At 47.0% G+C, this 21920-nt stretch overlaps 1 protein-coding gene and 1 long non-coding RNA gene across 4 annotated transcripts in view; one reads left to right on the top strand and one right to left on the bottom strand.

Annotated features, from left to right (window-relative positions):
* LOC128324432 (uncharacterized) overlaps positions 1 to 21422 on the bottom strand; it is a 67575-nt gene extending 46153 nt beyond the window's left edge. For both annotated transcript variants that reach the window (XR_008306852.1, XR_008306853.1), the window contains exons 1-3: positions 21193 to 21422; positions 6936 to 7054; positions 6663 to 6741 (exon numbers count right to left, since the gene is read on the bottom strand). This is a non-coding gene — a long non-coding RNA (uncharacterized LOC128324432). The remainder of the gene's footprint in view (positions 1 to 6662; positions 6742 to 6935; positions 7055 to 21192) is intronic.
* On the top strand, positions 11571 to 17198 carry LOC128324431 (uncharacterized). Of its 2 annotated transcripts, XM_053248981.1 has the most exons (7): positions 11571 to 11594; positions 12326 to 12354; positions 13582 to 14113; positions 15165 to 15290; positions 15470 to 15511; positions 15596 to 15826; positions 16793 to 17198. In XM_053248981.1, the coding sequence occupies exons 3-7, from the start codon at positions 13897 to 13899 to the stop codon at positions 16966 to 16968; spliced, it is 792 nt and encodes a 263-aa protein (XP_053104956.1). In that variant the 5' UTR covers positions 11571 to 11594; positions 12326 to 12354; positions 13582 to 13896; the 3' UTR covers positions 16969 to 17198. The 2 variants fall into 2 exon arrangements, with proteins under 2 accessions (XP_053104956.1, XP_053104957.1); XM_053248982.1 differs by lacking the exons at positions 11571 to 11594; positions 12326 to 12354 and having other exon boundaries at positions 13221 to 14113.
* Positions 21423 to 21920: the final 498 nt, after the last annotated feature.

Genomic DNA, 21920 nt, shown 5'->3' with positions numbered 1-21920 from the left:
GACCGAGAAGGCCCGTCTCTGTGTAGCCACTAAACGAGTTGGCGGTAACTGGAGACGGACCTCCTCAGATGATCTCAATGGGTGGTGGGGCTCATAACGAAGAAGACACTCTCTTAGGTACCCAGGGCCTAAGCTGTTTAGGGCTTTGTAAGTTATAACTAGCACTTTGTATTTTGTCCAGAAACCTATTGGCAGCCAGTGTAACTCCATCAGTAAAGGAGTAACATGGTCTCTCCGAGATGACCCAGAGACCAACCTGGCTGCTGCGTTCTGAACCAACTGAAGTTTCCGGATTACGTATAAAGGCAGCCCCACGTAGAGCGCATTACAAAAGTCAAGTCTGGAGGTTACCAGCAGATGTACCACAGTTTTGAGGTAACTGATCTCGAGAAACGGGCGCAGCTGGCGTATCAGCCGGAGCTGATAGAAAGCACCCCTGGCCACCGCCTCTACCTGAGAAACCAGGGAGAGGTGTGAATCCAGAAGTACTCCCAGACTGCGAACCTGTTCCTTTTGGGGAAGTGTGGCCCCATCTAGAACAGGCAGATCAAAATCGTCTCTAGAGTTCTGACCCCTCACAATAAGTACCTCCATCTTATCTGGATTCAGCTTCAGTTTATTCTCCCTCATCCAGCCCATTACTGCTTCCAGACAAGCATTTAGGGAGGATATGCCAGCTCCTGAAGAAGTTGACATGGAGAAGTAGATCTGGGTGTCATTAGCATACTGGCAACACCCAGCTCCAAATCCCCTGATGATCTCTCCCAGCGGTTTCATGTAGATGTTAAAAAGCATTGGAGAAAGTACGGAGCCTTGAGGGACACCATACTTAAGCTCAGATTTTGAAGAGCAACAGTTTCCAATCGACACCATCTGGAATCTATCCGAGAGGTAGAAGCAGAAACACTGTAAAACAGTGCCTCCCACCCCCAACACCCCCAGACGTTCCAGAAGGATACTATGGTCAATAGTATCGAAAGCCGCCGAGAGATCCAAAAGGACCAACAGAGTCACACTTCCTCTGGCAATTGCCAATTGGAGATCATCCATCAAGCCGACCAAGGCAGTCTCCACCCCATAGCCTGCCCGAAAACCAGTTTGAAATGGGTCTAGATAATCAGTTTCCTCCAAGACCGCCTGGAGCTGAGAGGCCACCACCCTCTCAATTACCTTGCCCAGCCATGGGAGGTTGGAAACAGTCCTATAATTGCTCAACTCTGAGGGATCTAATGCAGGCTTCTTTAGAGGAGGTCTAATGATTGCCTCCTTAAGACAAGGAGGCATCCTGCCCTCCCTCAGAGAAACATTTATGATATCCACCAGGCTGTTTACAACAACCTCCCTGCTAGATCGAACAAGCCATGTTGGACAAGGGTCAAGAGAACAAGTGGTAGGCCTCACCGATCCAAGCAGCTTGTCCACATCCTCAGGAGTCACAAACTGAAACCGATCCAGTCGAATCACATAAGAGGAGTTGTTTGGCACCTCCAGCTCAGACATCAAATTAATTGTGGGGTCTCCATCTAGGTCAGCCCGAATTCGAGAGATTTTATCTGCGAAAAACTCTTTAAACACATCACAGCGGGTAACTGATGACTCCAAATTCTGGTTCAAGGTGGGGGGGCAGATATTAATCCCCTCACAACCCTGAACAACTCCGCTGGACGTGAATTCGCAGAGGCAATACGGGCAGAAAAGAACTGCCTCTTTGCCGCATGTATTGCCTGAGCATAGAGCTTTAGATGTGCTCTATGTCGCAATCTGTCAGATTCGAGTCGAGTCTTCCTCCACTTGCACACCAATCACCTACCTTGCTGTTTCAGCCCCCGTAGATCTTCTGTACACCAAGGGGCCAAATTTGAAGCGGGTCGGAGGGGACACTTGGGAGCAACCATGTCTACTGCCCTGGTGAGCAAGTTGTTCCAATTCTCAGCCAGGGCATCAGCAGGATCACCAGCAAAGCCAACATTAAATCCCTCCAAGGCTTCTTGGAATCTTAATGGATCCAATAACCTCTTCGGGCAGACCATTCTAATGGACCCCTCACCCCTGCAGAGGTGGGAAGTGGTTGTAAGTCCAACCTTAACCAGATGGTGGTCCATCCATGACAATGGGGAAATCACAGGAGTCCCCACCCACAGAACACCACCCTGATCAGAGTAAAATACCAAATCAAGCGTGTGACCTGCAATATGCGTCGGTCCAGAGACCCATAGTTGTCATGGCCGCTATGAACTCCCAAGCTACCCTGGACAGATTGGTCCCGAAATGAACATTGAAGTCCCCCAGCACCAAGAGTCTGGGAGACTCCAACACGAGTTCCGCGACCAAGTCCGTGAGCTCAGTAAGGGATTCTGCTGGGCAGCGGGGTGATTGGTACACCAACACAAGTCCCAATCTATCCCTGGTCCCCAAACTCAAGTACACACATTCAATATGGTCCGATACCCTGACAGGGACCCTGGTAAGGGAGATGTTATCCTTATAGACCACAGCCACCCCACCTCCCTGCCCACGTCCCCTCACCTGCTCCTCTACAGAATATCCTGGAGGGAGAAGCTGGGACCAAACTGGACCACTAGCCTCCCCCAACCAAGTCTCAGTAATACATACCAGGTTGGCCCCTTCATCCAAATCATGGATGAGTTCAGATTTATTTTCGACTGACCTGGCATTACAGAGGAGCAGGGAAAAGCTATGTGGGTTGTTGGCAGTACTCCCCAAGGTCAAAGAGCTGGCAGGACAGCTGGAAGGGGAGACCGCTATTAAATTTCTGACTACCCTTCCCCCGGAACAGCCCGCTGACCTGCCAACATTACTTCTTCTATTCCCCACCACCACCGGGATGGCTGCTCCATAGTCAACGAAGGCACCTCCTGTCCCCCCATCTTCAGATGAACCCAAACACATTACAGCAATTTCAACCCAAGTCTAAAACAGCTTAAAACAAATTAAACAGAAGCCCTCTAGCCCTCACCCTCATTCTCCCCCGAAGTGGCTCCCCCAAAGGGGCGACTCCTTTGGTGTCACCCCTTCGGTGGCAACCCCTTTGGTGTCACCCCTTTGGTGGCAACCCCACTGCCACAAGGAGCCTTCCTATAAAGCCCAAAACTGAGCAGGTGACCCGAGGAACAGCTGAGTCACTCAGGGACTGGTCCCAGTCCTGCCCACACTTCCCACAGATGTTAACCTGAGGCAGCAGCCCCATAGGGGAAGCAAAAGCAGGCAGGCAACAGCAGAAGGAACCCCAGCACCAACCTGGTCTCTCACTCCAGGCAGCACTGGGTGGGAGCTAGATGGACTCTCCCTTTCTCTCTCTGCTGGGCTTCTGACCCAGCATAATAAATATTACATATTTTCTAATATGTAAACTGACTCCGCTGAAAGCATTGCACTTGAAGGGGCATGAAAGTTTTATATGTGTTTATCTGTGATGGCCCATTCGTAGATTCAAGTCACCAAAAATAAGCATGTACCTGTGAACCACTTTCTATGGAGCTTCTGAGCTGAGTAAAGACTTGAACCTGGGTTGGAAACCCAAACGTATGGAAACCCCAAACATATGGTGGTTGAATTCTCAGTGAATGTTTTAGGAGAAGGGTGGGAGTTACTGTTCATAGGCTTTTTTGACATCCTCATGGCCTACGTGAAGCTTTTGTTGAACTGGGTTAATGTGTTTCTTGCTTGGGCATGCTGAATTCTATTTTTAGTTGGTTTTATTCCACACTCCTCATCCTTGCTTTCATTATTTATAGGTGCTTTGGTGCACTCTGTAGAAGTTTCTTACTGAACCTACATTTAGCTTTTAACAAGTGGTATGGCAATCTCTTGAACATTGTCTCAAGCTTGAGATATCTAATATGCTGATTTACAATGCCTGATATCCTCTGTGCTTTCTGCTTATAGATTATGTTCCTGAATCTATTTGTAACCAAAGTGGCTGGCAACCAATGCTTTAAAAAAGGTTAATATCATTTGTCTGTGTTTTAGTCACTTTGTAGAGTAATATGCTATTATCGGGGAAAGATTAGACACTCCTAGCCCATGGGAACTGATGTCCTCAGAAATGTCAAATTTCATTATTTTCAGAATGCTCTCATGGTAGCAGTTCTATTTAATTCTATCAAAATTATCTTTTCCATCACCCTCCTACCATTATCTTCTACTGATACCATGCTAAGGGCCAGTGCAGATATAATACTGCCAATACTTTAAGCATAAATAAGGGATCAGAAATGGGCCATGCACCCCCCTCTCATGCTCCTTCCCCTAGCCCCTGCTCTCTCATGTATATCAATTCCTCCCAGAACCCTTCACTATGGTTCATTAGTCCTTTTTATATGTTATGTTGAACATGTGATGGTGAGGAGGTTCAGAATTGTGTGGACTGTCCATGCTCCTGACCTCCATGTGTTCAGATGAATGTCTGAACAGAAGCTATGCCCACACAACTGTACAAGCTTAGGGTCCTCTTCCTGGAAAAACAGGCATTGACATCCTTAAAAAGTGTGTACCTGCATGAGGAAGGGCGGTTGGGACATGCTTGGAGCCCTTGCACAACGCCCACCCCCCAGCAGTTCCCCCGTGTGTGCATTGATCCATTAGGGTTCCAAATGCTGCCCATGTTCTGTACACACACTGAAAGATGGGAAACCTGTTGCTGAGGGCCAGCAATGTGTTTCTGATCATAGAGAGTTTCTCTGGCAGGCCTGTCCTTAGGGCAGGGCGACCAAGGTGATCACCCCGGGTCCTACATTGGGACAGGCCCCACGAAGGAGCAGCCTGCCCTACAAAAATTAACCTTCCTCCCATCTCCCAGTTCAGCTGCAGCCTGCAGGAACTATCCAAAGGCTCCCTGCAGAAGAGAAGCCACTACAGTTCCCTTTCTCCGACTCTCAGCTGTTCAGTGGGTGGGCGGGGCTTCCAAAGGCTTCTCTGACACAGCAGGCCTCTCTGAAGCTCTCCCCAGTCTCTGACCCTGATGTTTTCCAGCCAGGAGGCAGAGAGGCCAGTGCTAGTGACCCACTGGAGTGCTGTGCACACCCTTTGCCCTCTATGCCCTGCAGCCCTGGGCTGTGCTGAGAGTCTGTGCCTCCTGCTCCTTCTCAGAGTCAGCAATGGAAGGTATAGGATTTCCCTTTTTTCATAATCCCACCCCACCCTTGTATATTATGGAATGGCTTCCTATAGGGCTTTGATATATGGCACAGCTATAGGCAGAGTGGGAGAGCTCCGAATATGAAAATGGTTTGGACAAATTGTTTATTTTAAATAATCTTTTGGATTTTTTTTCTTAAAAACATCAAAAAAAGTCCTATAAGTGGTTTGTTTCATGGCAGAAAATTACAAAAACTTCTGGAACTGAAGCCGCCTCTTGGACCATCATTCCACCCCCATGTGGAGGAATCTGCCCTTTGCCTTCATAAAAAAGCGTAAAAGCACCCCTCCTTTTGCCCCACCCTTTAGATCACCTGGAATGACTTTGATATTGAGCACAGATGTAGGGCAGAGTGGGAGGGCTCTGAATATTGAAATGGATTGGTCGATCCGTTGATTTTTTAAACAATTTTTCCCTACTGCAGAAAAGCTGCCAGAAAGAGTAATCCATAGAGTACTTCACAACTAGTGAAAGTAGGGCTAACTATAAACAGCTGAATAAACTTTATTTATTCATTTTATTTGTACATGCACTAATGCTCAAGTTGGTTTGCAATCCAGAATGTCTGAGTGAGAACTGTGACACAAGGGGCATGTGTTGTGCTTTTAACTTTCCCGCCTTATGTCTCACTCAGACATTCACTATATGTCCAAGCACGTTGGCATGTCCAAAAACTGCACTCACTCACTCACGCTACTTACACAGTGAGGCTATTCTCACAACCGCTGGAAAGTGGGCTAAGGGAGCCTAGCCCGCTTTCCAGAACTGCTGGAAAGCCGGCTAGCCCGCTTCATTTACCCTCCTCATTTCCTGATTGTGAGTTGCTGCAGCATTGGGGGTCTCCCCAGAATGCCCCACGCACTCGCACAGGGCATCCTGGGACTTCTGGGGGCCGGGTGGCCCCTGATCCCCACCACCTCTACTGGCTCCATGATGGAGCAGGTAATCGTGTGGGCACCTGATCCGACCGCCCAGGGAGGACAGAGTGCTCGTGTGAGGGGACAGCGGACCAAACCCACACTCCCCACCAAACCCTCCTCGGCTCTCCACACTGCTTATGTGGAGAACTTCACTACGTCATTGATCAGTATGTTTTTGTAATCATATGAAATGTTAAGGAGGCCCCACACATACTGATTCTCTCCCAGTCAAGCAACCCCACAGGGACGGTCCTGGTCTCTGGCATGTGAGCAATGCTCCAAACTAATGGGCCTTGCACAATAGCATGCACACAGTGGGACTGAAGGAGTTGCGCAAGAGCTCCCGGCAATGTCCCCACAGTCTCTCCTTACGCATATATTTTGTTAGGATGTCAGCTAGGATGCTGAATGATAGGGCAAGGGAGACTTCTGTATGGACATGTGTAGCCTCTATGAAGACAGTCAACTGAATGGGTGGAGGTCAGGAGGGTGGCAGCATGGGTGACCTCATTATCCCCTCCACGCATTCATCCTAATGCATGAAAAAGGCTATATTCTCTGCACTGACTAGAGTGAACACTCACCAGGATTTGCTCCTCAAAAAGATGTGAAGCCAGGGTTGATGTTGCCTTTCAGCTGTTTGTATTTTTGAATATTTATGACCTGAAAAAGAAAAGTTGTCTTTAAAACCCACATTTTTGATCTGTGAACCACAGTAGCTTAGGTGTGAGGATATGGTACAGGGGAATTCCTAAGCAAATCAATATTGTAGGCAGAATGTAATGACTGTTGGTGTTATATTGCTAAGGATAACAGCTTGTTTGAAAACAAAAAATGGTTCAGATCTTGTAGCTTACCATGTGAATGAAATGCAGTTGGACTTTTCTGGATTTTGGATGGCAACTGTGAAATCCATCAAGGAAATGATGCTGTAATCAATCAATCAATCAATCAATCAATCATGCATTTTTGTCCCCTTGAAAAGAAGAAAAGAAACTTTCTGTTTGACTGTATAGTATAGAGCTCAGCACTTTACTGAATCAAACAGGATTGAAACAAATAAATTTGCTTGTAGAACCCTGAATGTCAAAGCTTAACTTTTAACTTTTCAATTTAAGAATGTTTCCTTCTTGAATGGATTTTAAACATTTGGGGAATACTTCAGTGGGAATTTTTTGGGTAAAATTCAAGTCAAATATTCTTATATCTAATTAAAACTTTTTTAAAAATTACTTTGAAGATTCTGCAGATTTCAGCTTCCATTTTTGTTTCATAATCTGGCTCTCGGGGTTTTCCTTTTCCTTTTCCAAAGGCTGCCCTGGCAGTGTAGTGATGGGACTGGCAGTAGCTCAGTTGCACTCCTCCTGTTGTTTTCAATGGCAGGAGTGCTGTGCTGCTGCCTGGAAGTAGGCTTGCCACCTGAAGAGCTCCAAAATAAAGAACAGGTGGGGTGGCTGGCAGGAAGGCTGCTTCAACTCACCTTCCCCCCCAGATGAGCAATTTCATGTTCTCTGGAGTGCTGACCACTGTGTGGTGTAGCGTGAAGCTCCGGAGGCTGGGATGACACGCCCCAGGCTCCAGGAATCCCATATTGCACTGTGCAACACACGTGATGCATTGAGGGATTCCCCTGAGAGATGGGAGCTCTAGGTGCCTGTCTCTGTGCGTGGCCGGCTGGAAGCAGACCTGCTTGCACATGAGCAGGAAGCTGGGGTTCAAAGCCAGGCTGGGAAAGGGCCCAATCGCAGTGGATCTCACCCACAGTCTAACCCAGGCTGGGTATCCCTAGCCTGTGTTAAACAGCGTGTGAGAATAGCCTCACTGTAAGACCTTAATAAAATGACATTATGTGTGTCCATCAGAACATGAATAATTATTTATTAGTAGTGGAATATATTAATGTATTAAATTTACCTAATATATTTATATACTGCTTTCCTGAGATTTCATGGGTAGCATTCAGACTCAGTGAGCCAGAGCAGAGTTCCATTGAAATTTATGTGCCTTAAGGTAGTAAAGATAATTTTCTGTGATTTCAGTGGTGCTTCTCATGAGTAACTTTGTCTAAGTGCTACTCCATAATAAGCAATAGCAATTCTGAAAAGCAGCATTATAAGAAAACAACATAGCTGATAACAGTAAATCTCAATCCATTTTAAATAGATAGCATGCTAAATTAAAGTTGCTTTTTGCCGTTAGAGTACATCTCTTCTTTTCCATGAGTTTTTAAAGTTACTTCTTGCAGCATTTTTGGTTACTCCATATTTGTACAATTTTGGTAATATAAGCGGCCCTGAATAGCTTGGGAGGAGAGCTGGTCTTGTGGTAGCAAATGCATTGTCCCCTTTGCTAAGCAGGGTCCACCCTGGTTTGTATTTGAATGGGAGACTACAGGTGAGCACCCAGAGGCGTATCTAGGAAAAATAGCGCCTAGGGCAATCACTGAAATTGCGCTCCCTGTCCAAACATCTGACACCCATCTTTCAGATAACTTTACCATGATATCAGCTGAAAAATACAAGTCAAGCTTGTTAATCTTTTAATATTTCAAAAACTATTTAGCAGTGGACTTAGCCAGACCAAAAAATGCTGGAAAACTACACATTTCAGTATGCTGGGGCTCATAAAATACCCAAATACTATGTGGAGGTGTACTTGGAAAACCAAACAGAAGTGCCTGTCTAATTCTCTACTATGCATTGTAGCATCATTATTACATAAGTTTTAAAAATAAATGGAGAATTTGACTTTTCCCAGATACTCTGAAAATAATTAAAGGATATGCAGAGTAAACTGTGTCACTGCTTGGAAAATATTCTAGTATTTCAGAAAGACAGTTAGAATGAGAGAAAGAGAGCAAGAAACTCCCAGTGGGCCTTAATACTAAGGATCTCACACTGATTCAAAGACAAACTCACCATTAATAGCCATATTAGCAAGACATCACATTTAAGTGGAGCCAGCATGGTGTGTGGAGCCAGCATGGTGTTGTGGTTAGAGTGCTGGACTAGGACTGGGGAGACCCGAGTTCAAATCTCCATTCAGCCATGAGACTAGCTGGGTGACTCTGGGCCAGTCACTTCTCTCTCAGCCTAACCTACTTCACAGGGTTGTTGTGAGGAGAAACTTAAGTATGTAGTACACTGCTCTGGGCTCCTTGGAGGAAGAGCGGGATATAAATGTAAAAACAAACAAACTCACTTATCACAAGAAGCAAAGTAAGAGCAAATGAATATAATCCTAACTCATAAGCTTCAGCTCAGTATTCACAAGCCCTGATTCTCTGTACATAGTGCCAAACTGAATATGTGTACAGTGACTTATATTATATTAAAAATTTTTAATTTTTTTTTACCTGTAGCCCCTTCAAGGGGCTTCCTAAAGGCTGGGGAGGGGGTGTCTGCAAAGGTTCCCCTTCCCCCCACTGGCCTCTAGGGCCTCACAGGGACCATTTGAGCATGTGTGGTGGCCATTTTTAAAAATAAAATATGTTTTTATAAAATGGCTGCTGAAAACAAAATGGCCACCGTGCATGCTCAAATGGCCTCTGTGAGGCCTGGTAGGCCTCACAGAGGCCATTTGAGCATGTGTGGTGGCCATTTTGTTTTCGATGACCATTTTTAAATATTTTTAATTTTCAAAAATGGCGCCCCCCTTCAAGTGGCGTCTGGGGCATGTGCCCTGCCATAGATACGCCCCTGGCGACACTGACTTGACAGCACTCAATCAATCAATCACTCAATCAAGGGAGCAACAGCTAGAATGCTCCTGGCCTGTCCCCTAAAAATGTAAGAGTAGCATCCTTGGGAGGATTCATCCATCCACTGTGGGGCCATGAGCTGCCGTGGTGGGTCTTTGGGGAGGCCAAATAGGCAGCCCCTTAGTCCAAGGTTCATTTTGATGTGCAGCTGGGTGCATTCTATTCAGCGCATTTAAAAAAAATGTGCAGTGGAAACTAAGATGTTGTGCAGTTGGGCCTATGGAGTTTAATAAGGACATACTGTAGGTTGTTTCTGAAGATGTAACGGGGTGGGGGGGGGCAAGATATTGAATATTGTTTGTTTTCCATTTCATAAGCTTATACAAAAAGTACATTACAGCCTTCTGTTTCTCTCGCTCATTCTTTGTGAGCCACCATCATTTTTCTTGCTTCCCCTCTTTCTTTGTCCTTCTCATTTCCCCCTCCTTCCCTCTCTGTCACTTTCTTTCTATTCATTTGCCCTTTCCCTTCTGTTAGCAAATGCTGAAGGAAGGGGATGCTTGTGGATAGGGGTGGGCTGCAGCCACTGCTAGTGCAGGTTTATAATAAACCTGCATGAGTCCTCTGTAACATCTGAGTCCTCTGTAACTCATGAAAGAGTGCAAAGGCAACAGCCACACCCACTGCATGTCCCCAGCATCTGGGATTCAGCCTGTGCACCTGGAGGTTCTCTATAGCCATCCTGACTAATCGCCACAGAGGGGCCTCTCCTCCTCCATGAATGTTTCTAACCCCCTTTCAAACCCATCTAAGCCAGGGATCATCACCACACCTAGTTCCACAAGTTAATTGGCTTTCTTTTTTGTGTATTCTGAACAGAGACGGGCCTTAGTGCTAAATGTGATGTGAGGGATTTCCTAGCTAAGGGACTTCAGCAAGTGATTAGGTGGAAAACATGTGGGGAGCAGGGAGGGCAGGACAGGGGTGACTCTCCCCTGGTGCTTTGACACTTTGAGCTGCACAACCAAGACAGTGTTTGGATTCAAACCAGAACCAGCGTGGCCAGTAACTGATCTTGTGATCTCGCAATCAGCCACAGAATTCTGCCGTCATGGTTCCCCTTGGAGACCTGCGAGGATTCTGCAGGAGGCTCACTTGGCAGCATTCTAGATAAGCTGCAGCTTCTTTGATAAGTTGGCTGTCTTTGGCTGCCAGTTTATCATCAGCTTATCATCTCAGCTGTCAGGATAGGTGGCTGCTGGTCATGGGTGAACTGTAGGTAAGTCTCCGGCATGATGGGGAAGCAAAATCTAATGGCTGCCTGGACTTGGTTTTTAAAGATGCCCTTCCATTGCTTTACATGCGATTGTGCTCCCTATGTGATCTTCAGTGGTCACAAGTTCACCACCAGTATTCATACCACACAGCTTCTCCTTGAAATGCAGGTGGCCCTCGAAGGTCACTTGCTGGGCTGATTTCCACTGTATTTCTTTTTTTTCTTTTAATTTTTTTTATTGGTTTTTACAATATCTTAACAATCCCATTACATCTAATTAAATAAATATTGACTTCCCGCTCACCACTGTATTTCTTAAGCTTGCAGGTCCTAGACCTGTGAAACTGTAGCACCCAGGAGCTACTGGCTGGACCCTGTGGGCCTACTTGGGGTTTTTTTTGGGGGGGGGGAATCCTGCCCACCAGTTGAAGCTGACTTCAAAAGCTGCCCTCTGCCAGCACCCCCATGTTATTTCCAAGAACATGCCTAACCTTTTCTTCTTTCATGTTCCTATAGGTCTCACCCAGAGGCAGAACCAAAGTGAGTTGCTTTCCCCCCCTCTTAACTCCTCTTAATGCTTTTGGCTCTGGTGTGGCCAGCTAAAGGGATGGGGGTGGAGGGGGTGGGGGTTGTTCAGACATAGCCCAAACTCAGGTAAATGTGTGCCATCGAGTCGGTGTTGACTCCTGGTGACCACAGAGTCCTGTGGTTGTCTTTGGTAGAATACAGGAGGGGTTTACTATTGCCATCTCCCGCGCAGTGTGAGATGATGCCTTTCAGCATCTTCCTATATTGCTGCTGCCCGATATAGGTGTTTCCCATAGTCTGGGGAACATACTGGCAGGGATTCGAGTTGTCAGAAATTTAAACCCTCTTATTCCATTTTTTAAACAAAACAAAACATCATGTATGTTCTTTCAGCTGAAGTGTCCCCTTTTTTGGGAGGGCTTTTTAAAAAGCTGAAAATCTTCTCTGGAGAGGGGTGGGAAAGCTGGCCTCATATCTATAAACTATGAGAGTGGGTCTGCCCCCCGCCCTGTCAACCAGTCAATCCCCAAGTGAAAACAATTTGAGCAAAATGCAGTGAGTGACTTTCAATAGCAATTAATTTCACTGTTCCCAACCATGGAATCATCCAAAATTAGCAGGGCTTTCTAGAAGGATTATGGGTGAGGGCATGCTTGGGATGGCACAGCACCCCCTAGGATTACTGGGGGACCTCTCAATTTCCTGTGATTTGCTACTAAGAATGTTTCTCCTTATCTCTGCAGGGATGAAGATGAAGAGGGGGCACAGACTGGTAAATGGATGAAGAGAGTGCATGCTTCTTCTCAGGGCTCCTCAACCCCCCAGGGAGTGTCTCCTTGAAGACCTGTTTCACTGACAACAGAGAGAGATGGGCAGACGTCCATCTGATGGGTGAAGGGCAGGAGGGCAAGTTCAGCCACCTCTATCCTTTGCTGCTGGCACTTGTTGCAGCCAAAAGTGTTGGAGGAGACCAGGGGGCCCGGGCAAGTAACATCTGGAGACCCTCCCTTCTAGGAGGAGATGAGGAAAGGGCTGTGGCAGCAGGCAGGCAGGTTTGGTCATCCCTTGGAAGTGGTGCAATTCTGAAAAAGCCCTGCAAGAACCCTTTGCCCACACCCAGCCCCAAGACATCCTCTGGGCCTTGTTCCGCTGCCTTGGAGAAGAGGAAGCTAAAGCATGCTGTTGTCTTGTTTCCAAAGCTGGTGTCTTGTTTCCTAGTCCCTTAGCTAGGACCCATGTAATTTGACAATTGGAGGATCACCTGCAAACAAGGGCAACATTTCCTAGCCAATGAGCTCTGAGATCAGTCCAAAGAGACTCTTTCTTTCTCTGATCCCAGTTTTCTGCCCCTTGGAGCTGGGCCTGCATTCCTCAGATCATAGCTATGCTTCCTGCTTATGGCGTCCAGGCAGATTTTCAAGCCCCACCCCCACCCCCGCACATAGGTCAAAAGGCTGTAACTGGGGGTTGTTGCTTCAGCCAGAGAGCAAATGCATTGTTTAGTCCATGTAAACCATCAGCTCCCACTCTGCTCAAAGGAGAAGCCTCTTTCCTCACAGGTATGAGGAAAGAGGGCCCATAGTCCAGTAGTGGAACCAGTGCTTTGCATGCACAAGGTCTTGGGTTGAGTCTTCTTCATCTTCTGTTAAAGGATGTTAGCTAGCCAGGGAAAGGCTTCTGCCCAAGAGCGGCTGTCAGCCAGAGTAGGGCAAAGTGAGCCAGGGGTATGACTTGGTAGAAGGCAGCTGCATTGGTATGTTCAGCAGATAGAGCCTGGCCATTGCACTCCCTTCTGAAGCGTAGTTGGTGAGGGCTGTCTTGCCAGTGCTATGCAATATATTCCTCTTCATCCCTTGCTTGTTTCCTTGGGTGGACCACCTCACCCACAATCCCAGGCTACACCCCAGCTGGTTAACCTAGGCAGAAAGGGGAGGCAATTTCTATCAGGGCTATGGGCCATCCTCATTTCCAGATTCCTGCTTTATTTCCTCTCTTTCAGGTCATCCCAGAAATCTGACCCATGTTGCTCCATGTCCTGGGGGACCCATGTTGCACCATGTTCTGGGGGACCCTCTGGGGGAAGAGCCCAATGAGGCAACCTTGGTACCAGGACCCCTTCCAGGACTTCATGTCCCCACTGACATTCTGGGGAAAGAGCTCAAGGAGGAAACCTCAGTGCTAGGATCCCTTCCAGAACCTCGCGTCCCCACAGATATTCTGGAGGCTCAACGAGGCAACTTCAGTGCCAGGATCCCTTTCAGGACCTCTCATTTGCACTGATATTCTCGAGGAAACGCTCAAAGAGGAAACCTCGATGCCAGGATCCCTTCTAGGACCTCACATCACCAATGACATTCTGGGGGAAGAGGTCAATGAGGAAACCTCAGTGCCAGGTCCTTCCATCCCCACTGGCACTCCAAAGGAAGAAGCTTTTGTGTCAGAGCCCTTACCAGAGCCTTCCATCGCTGACAATGATCTTGCACAAGAAATAGAAATCCTCACAGGATTACAGGATGACTATGTCCAGCGGCGTAAGTATTGTGGCACCTCAGAACCCTTTTGCATAGACATAAGAACATAAGAACAGCCCTGCTGGATCAGGCTCAAGGCCCATCTAGTCCAGCATCCTGTTTCGCACAGTGGCCCACCAGATGCCGCTGGAAGCCACAGGCAGGAGCTGAGGGCGTGCCCTCTCTCCTGCCATTGCTCCCCTGCAACTGGTACTTAGAGGCACATCCTTGAGGCTGGAGGTGGCCCACAGCCCTCTGACTAGTAGCCATTGATAGATCTCTCCTCCATGAAGTCATCCAAACCCCTCTTAAAGCCATCCAGGTTGTTGGCCGTCACCACATCCTGTGGTAGAGAGTTCCACAAGTGGATCACGCGTTGTGTGAAAAAGTACTTCCGTTTGTTGGTCCTAGACCTCCTGGCAATCAATTTCATGGAGTGACCCCTGGTTCTAGTGTCGTGTGAGAGGGAAAAGAATCTCTCTCTCTCCACTTTCTCCACGCCATGCATGATTTTATAGACCTCTATCATGTCACCCCGCAGACGTCTTTTTTCTAAACTAAAAAGCCCCAGGTGTTGTAGTCTTGCCTCGTAAGAAAGGTGTTCTAGGCCCCTGATCATCTTGGTTGCCCTCTTCTGTACCTTCTCCAGTTCAACAATGTCCTTTTTAAGATGTGGTTACCAGAATTGTACGCAGTACTCCAAGTGTGGTCGCACCATAGTTTTGTATAAGGGCATTATAATGTTAGCCGTTTTATTTTCAATCCCCTTCCTAATGATCCCTAGCATGGAATTTGCCTTTTTCACAGCTGCCGCACATTGAATAGACACTTTCAACGAGCTGTCAACCACAACCCCAAGATCCCTTTCCTGGTCCGTCACCGACAGCTCATATCCCATCAGCATATACTTGAAGTTGGGGTTTTTCGTCACCCAGCACAAAGTTCAGCTGGAGTTTTGATACTCAGCCCAGATGATGGACCAAGCACTAGCACTGCCCCTTTTTGCAAGACACCAGCACTCAGCCTGGTCAGAGCATACAACACTTGTTCCCTTTTGCTCTCTTTGTTGCAGAAATGAGGGTTCGCCGCATTTCCCAGCAGTTCCCTCGTTCTCTCCGGGCCATCAACCTGCAAATTGGACACGCACATACAAGGCTCATCCGCAGTGAAGTTCGGCTGCAGCGGTGGGGAAAGGAAGGTACGTTTGCAGCACACCCCTGAAGTTGCTGCTGGGCTAAAAATGGCTCTTTTGCTCTCTGTTTCCTTCTCCTGAATGTTGAAATGTTTGATTTGAGTCTGCATCTAAGTTTCGGAGGGGAGGCCTGTGGGTGGGTTGTCAGTGCTTGCTGAAGTGTTCCTTCGTTTTCTGTTTTTCAGGTGACCAAGCTCTGATGCCTGTAATTCAGACAGCTTCTCGTGGTGAGCAGTGAGGGCAAGTGATGGCGGGTGTGGTAGTATGCCAGCGTTTGCGGCTGACCACCTGTTGCTTCTTCTCTCTTGCAGATGTTCCTGAAGGCCCTGCTGCATGTCTCCGCCCGCCTGGGTCCGGTTCATCATTATCTTCTGCCTCGCTGGAAGTTGGCTCCATCCCACCCTCCGCCTCCACCTCTTCTTTCCTCCTGCATCCCTCTCCCCCTCCTCCTCCATCCCCACCTCCTCTAGAGCCGGACCTCAGCAATGTGAAGGAAACTTTCCAGAGTTTGATGGATTTGCAGTTCCATCAGCTGAATGACCGTAAGTCTCACAGAGGCAGCACCCCTTTTCCATCCTCATTGTCGTTGTACAATCTAAAACACTTATAGTCTAAAAACAGAGATGGGAAAGCAATAGAGGAAGGAGAGGGAAGTTGAGGTGGGACAAGTGGGGGAACAATGTGTATGTATTTCAGCTGCACCTCCGTAGGACCAGGGAGACGCAGGTTTGAATTCTCATCCAGCCATGAACCTCGCTGGGTGACTTTGGGCTAGTCACTTGTCCCGCAGTCTAACTTAACTTTTAGGGTTGTTAGGAGGGAAAAAATAACCATGTATATCTCCCTGAGCTGCTTGAGGAAGAGCAGAATGTGAATACTAAATTCATGAATGCCGATAATATGAATGCTAATATCAGCCCTTTTGAGTTCAAGCTGGGCTGAAACAGGAAACCAAGGAGGATGACATACAATTGTGCTTATCACAATTCTCCTTATAACGTTGTCAATGTACATGGGCAAAAGTTCCCGGCCACCAGGAGCATACAGTCTAAAGTTTGGCTTTGGAGAGAGAAGTGAGGAAGAGGAGGAAAGCATAAGGGGCATTCAGTTCAAGCTGATGGAGCTGCCTCTGCTGAGGCATTAAGCCAAAAGCTGCACAGAGGAGGTGGGTTGCACTGGAAGGATAGGAGAGAGATGTGGGCCCACGTGAGTGGCGGTTCCAGACCCAAGGGTCAGCGAGGGAGAAGAATAAGAGTAGTTTTAGAGAGCAGGAGACCTCTAGGTGGCTGAAGACAGAAGCTGAAGGAGCAAAAACCAACCTGACGGGGTGCAAGCTGGGGGAGGGGGGAGGATCAGTGCAGAGGGACAGGGTGGGACATAGCCATGGAGGGTTTTCAAGGTAGAGATGAGAAGTCTGTGCTGGGCATGGCAAGGGACTAGAAGTCAGTGCAGGGACTGGTATTGTGGAGGACAGGCCCCTTGACCCTGTTTGTTTTCTTTCCTCCAAGGCCAAAGAGACCTCCGCAGCTGCCAGGAATGTGTGCAAAACATCAAGGCACTGAGGGGACAGCTCCGGAGACTGCGGAGCAGACTAGAAAGTGTGGAAGCCACTATTGGGATCCTGGTTCCTCCAAGGGAGCTGTATGTTGAGGAGGAAAAAGAGGAAGACCAAAACCAGCAATAAAATGCTGCATATTTATTTAAAAAATATTAAACATTTGTTTTAATAGGATGGGATGTAGAGATAAAACAGCAATAGAACATGCATATTTACTGCTTAAAAATTAAAAAGTTGATTTTAAAGAAAATAAAGTTGTCTTACTTTGAATATTCTTTGGGCAGAGTTGGGTAAAAATGTCTTTGGGTCAAACCCAGCCACAGAAAAGGCTCTATGGCCAGTCCACTTGGGGCCAAGAGATGTTCTGAGAAGTTCAAGAGGTAGCTCAAGATAGACTGCTCCTTGCCAGGAGGCTTATACAGAGCTTGTCTGCCCCTATATGTATGGCTAGGAGGCCTGATTTTGGCCCTGAAGAGGGATCTGCCTCTTGTGGAAGAGGATGGAGTGGTGATACAGAAGGGGAAGCTTGATTTAGGGCAGGGCTGTACAACACCAGCCATCCAGCTGCTGTTTGACTACAGTTCCCATCTACCCTGACTATTGGCTAGTGCAACTGGTGACTATGGGAGCTGTAACCCAACAACAGCTGGAAGGCCCAAGTGGTGCAGCCCTGGGTTAGGTGAACCACTCAGGGCTGCTGGGTGGCAGGAATAATGGAAACGAGGCCAAGTGTTCCAAATGGAAAGGAGGCCAAATGTTATTCTCCACCCCCTTTTTTCCCACCAAGAGCCAAAGCAGCAGCTAGAGGCTTGGATCCAGGCAAAGAGTCAAGCTGAGTGACTGATTTGGCCCTGGGGGAGAAGCTAGGAGGTGCCCCCCCCATTTCCTTTGCAGGAAGAAAAGCCATTTCCTTTGCAGGAAGAAAAGGCTCTCTGTAGAGCATGACACTCCCAGCAGAGAACAAAAAAGGCAACATCCATATCTGCTTCCTCCCAGAGCCTTTTGGCCCTGCTGATCTTCCAAGGAAAGAACCCAAAAGAAGCAACCTCTGTATTAGGCCCTCTCCCAGGGCCTTCCATCCCTGCTGAGACTCAGAGAAAAGGACCTAAAGAGGCAAACTCTGCATCGGGTCCCCATCCAGGACATCCCATCCCTGCTATGGGCAATCTCCCAAGTATGGGCAATCCATACTTGGGGGAAAGAACTCAAAGAGACAGGAGACGACCTCTATATCATGGAAGCTCTGCACCAGACCTCCACCCAGGGCAATCCATCCCTGTTGATACCTCAGGGAAAGACAATGACGAGGCACCCTATGTAGCAGGCCCCCTCCCAAATGCAGGATCAGCAATGAGAATAAACTTTTAGTCTCCAGGCCATTTTTCTGCACGAGAGAGGAGGAAAGCCTGAATTGGAACACTTGTCACTGCAGATGCTAGATTTGATATGACTGTAAAATAAGACAGCAATGCAGGAAATGCTACATTTGAGCCTATGTTAGCTACACAGCTCAGTGACCAAATGCCTGTCCTTGACCATCTCTAAGAGCCCTTAAAGATGGTCAAGGACAAAGACATGTTTGCTCTTGATGCTCATCGTGCATGCACTGGGAAGAGTCATTAGAATCAACAGAAGGTGCCTTGTGAATGGGATACATTGGGCTTAGTACCTAGAAAAACACTTTAGCATAAGAGTGCTGTGTCCATGAATGCAGTAATACAAAGAGGTGATGTTTCAGATAAATGGTGAGCCTGAATCCGACAGCTCTAGGAAACTACTTTGTTACTCTGACAATGATTCAGGAATATCATCCAATCTTCAACGTCAGGTTCATTTGAAAAGTGAAGAGAGAGTTTCTGTAATCCTGGCACCATTATTACATTTTATTAACATTATGCTAATTAACTCGACAGGCATACATTGATTTCCTTGAAAGGATTCAATATCCTGGCCCAGAATGACCAACATTTAATCTACTAAAGTTTTTAACTTTAGAGAAATAAAAAGCTCAAGGATATATGACTGTTTTGGATGCTCTTTAGTAATAATTGAACTACTTTAATAGAATTTCCTTATTCTGCTGAACCAGATGGCTGAATTCTGAAAGCACATTTAGCTAATAGTTTCTCCCCCCACCGCCCCTCTTCTTCTGATAGCGAATAGTTAGTTCATATCTTTATCAATATATGCTAGCCCAGGACCGACTCCAAAAGTAAATGGGATATTTGGCCCAGGGGTTGGGGAGCCAACAAATGAGCAACTGAAAGTCCCTTGCTGTTGCCTAGCAACTAATACACATCCCTTTGCCTTGGCTCAGCAAAATTGTGCCAAATCAGATCTTGACATGGCTATCACCATGACAGTGACTGGAACAAGGCAAGAAAGGATGCATCTTGTCAAGAGAAAGGCACATTGCCTGCATTCCTCCACAGGATGTCCCAGCACTCTCTATGTAGGGACTGAAGTGTCCAGCTTTTAAAAAATGCTTGATTTGACTTAACTTCCAGTTAACAGAAGCTCTGCTCACAATCACAGCTACAATGAAGTCAGCTGACCCACTTCCATTGACTTTGGTAAAAGCAGTTCTGGAATGGCAGATTGCAGAAGCATTGTGGGTGGGTTGCCAAACTGCTGCTAGTGGGTGAAGATACAACACAGTAGTGGGCAGAGGCATATCTAGGGAAAATAGCGCCTAGGCCAAGCACTGAAATTGCGCCCCTGTCCAAACAGGAATGATGGGACTTGTAGAAAACAATTTCTGGAAATCCCTGTTAAAAGGAACATTGTACCATCTAGACATGGTTGTTGATCAAAACCTGAAAACAAGAGCTATCTCTGTAAAAAACTTAGAACAACAGTCAGGAGTTATGTGAGGATTCCAAGTGTCATTTTCTCTGTCTCATCTCATGCTTTTTTAAAAACATGACTTTGTCCTAGAGGATCTCCTGCCCAAATAGCCACTAGCAAAATAGGGGAAGAAGAAGGTGGCGGGGGGAGTCTATAAACCAGTGAATGATTCCTGCCAGCCTTTGTCTTGTGATGATTGTTGGCTCATGATGGGGTATATGTGCATTCACCACACCAGTGCTTACTTTGACACCAAGAGGGAGGAGGATACATTAGTTTGCCACACTAGACAGAGGCATTTGCAACAGGAGCAGACAGCCAAGTTCTGCCAGGGCCAAAACCAGCCCCTGCCAGACTAAGAAATCATTGTAATTTGCCCCTTTCGGTCACAAGCAGCGTACTGTTCTTTTAATATTGACTCTAAATCTCAGATATCCCAGTCGTGGATGGAAAATTCAGGGTCAATTTACAAGAGACACATTTTCTACATGGGAGTTTCTTCTGTGCAGGTGTTGTGCAGAAACCCATGTGTAGTGACCGCCAGGGGCATAGCAAGGTTGGAATGGGCCCAGAGATGAGATTTAAAAATGGGCCCCCAGCCCCTCAAAGTCCAGGGCGTCCACACACCCCAGGCCCCCAAGGATTTAAGTCTGATATTTCAAAATAAGTATGCTGCCTGGAAATACATTTCACTGAATACACACATGCACACTTCACAATATATAGTGATATACATTGAGTACTATATGTTTGTGCTACGTTTAATGCCTAGAACATACTAGAAACACTAATTATTAAAATGGCCCCCTCGCTGCAGATTAGCAAAGGAGACTTTCAACCATGCAGGGTGAGCCTATGTTTGTTTTCTCAGAATTCTGAACAAATTCAGTAAAGTTTATTCCAGGAGGTTTTTCACATGGGGCTTTTAAAGCCCTATAACACACATCTCCTCTGGATATAAAGCCCTATAACACACATCTCCTCCCCACTAACTTACTGCTTTATTTAGCAGGAGGAGAGTAACTGGCCCTATCCACCCCCCAGCACAATACCTTGGGAGATATTGGGAGGTATTGTGCTGGGGGGTGGATAGGGCCAGTTACTCTCCTCCTGCTAAATAAAGCAGTAAGTTAGTGGGGAGCAGTTCACACATAAGAAAAATAAAACTAAACAAAAGCACACACATGCTTCACAGTTCTCACTCAGACCTTCTGGGTTGCAAAACAACTTGAACATAAGTGCATTTTTGAGTGAATGAATGAATGAATGAATGAATATAATATTGTTCCAGAAGATTTTGTAATTTTCTTCCATCAAACAAGCCACTTATAGGGCTTTTTAGATAGTTTTTGTTTTTAAAGCCAGCAAAGTTTCCACTCTGTTTTAAATTAAATATTCAGACTTCTCAGTCTCCCCACCACCACCACCCATATCAAAGCCCTATGGCAAGCAGATCCCTATATATGGGGCGGGGAGTAAACCACAAAAAGGAATTCACAGTACCTGGCAAAAGCTGTGCTGGATGTTCTGGGCAGAGGGGCTGCTGCTGCAGAGAACTCTGCCTGCCTTCTTCTTCCTGGCTTCCTTGGGGCCTGCCGAATTCAGGCTTCAGGGAGGCCTACTCGGAGGCCTCTCTGGAAGCCCCGCCCACCCGCCGATCAGCTGAGAGGAGAGCTGCTCTGCAGTTTGTAGGCCCAGCCCGTGGAGGATCCTAGGCCACGCAGAAGGCAAGCAGGATGGCAAGTGGCTGAGGGGCCCTGGGGCTGGGCAGGTGGGCAATGGGGTGGGGGTGGCAGGAACTGGCATGGCACCCTCCCCTCAGTGGCACCTAGGGCACCTGCCCTGGCTGTCCCACCCCAGTTCCGCCCATGTGAGCGCCTTAAGATATTCCCCTTAGTGATGGGACTGCTCTGTGAAGAGCACTTGCATGCAGAAGGTCCCAAGTTCTCTCACTAGTGTCTCCAAGATAAGGCTGAGAGAGATTCCTGCCTACAATCTTGGAGAAGTTGCTGCCAGTCTGTGTAGACAATACTGAGCGAGATGGACCAAGGGCTTGGCTTGATTTAAGGCAGCTTCCTATGTTCCTATGTTCTAGCTTGCTTGAAAGGCTGGACACAAAAGGTTGAATGATTAAATGAAACAAAGAACCTTGATGCAACCATCCATGCTCAGCAATATAGACATATTAGAAGCATAGAAGAAATGTGAGTGTTGTTATTATTATTTCTTTA

Source organism: Hemicordylus capensis, chromosome 4, assembly GCF_027244095.1.
Source record: "Hemicordylus capensis ecotype Gifberg chromosome 4, rHemCap1.1.pri, whole genome shotgun sequence".
Classification (NCBI taxonomy): Eukaryota; Metazoa; Chordata; class Lepidosauria; order Squamata; family Cordylidae; genus Hemicordylus; species Hemicordylus capensis.
This window is presented reverse-complemented; position numbering and strand designations above follow the sequence as displayed.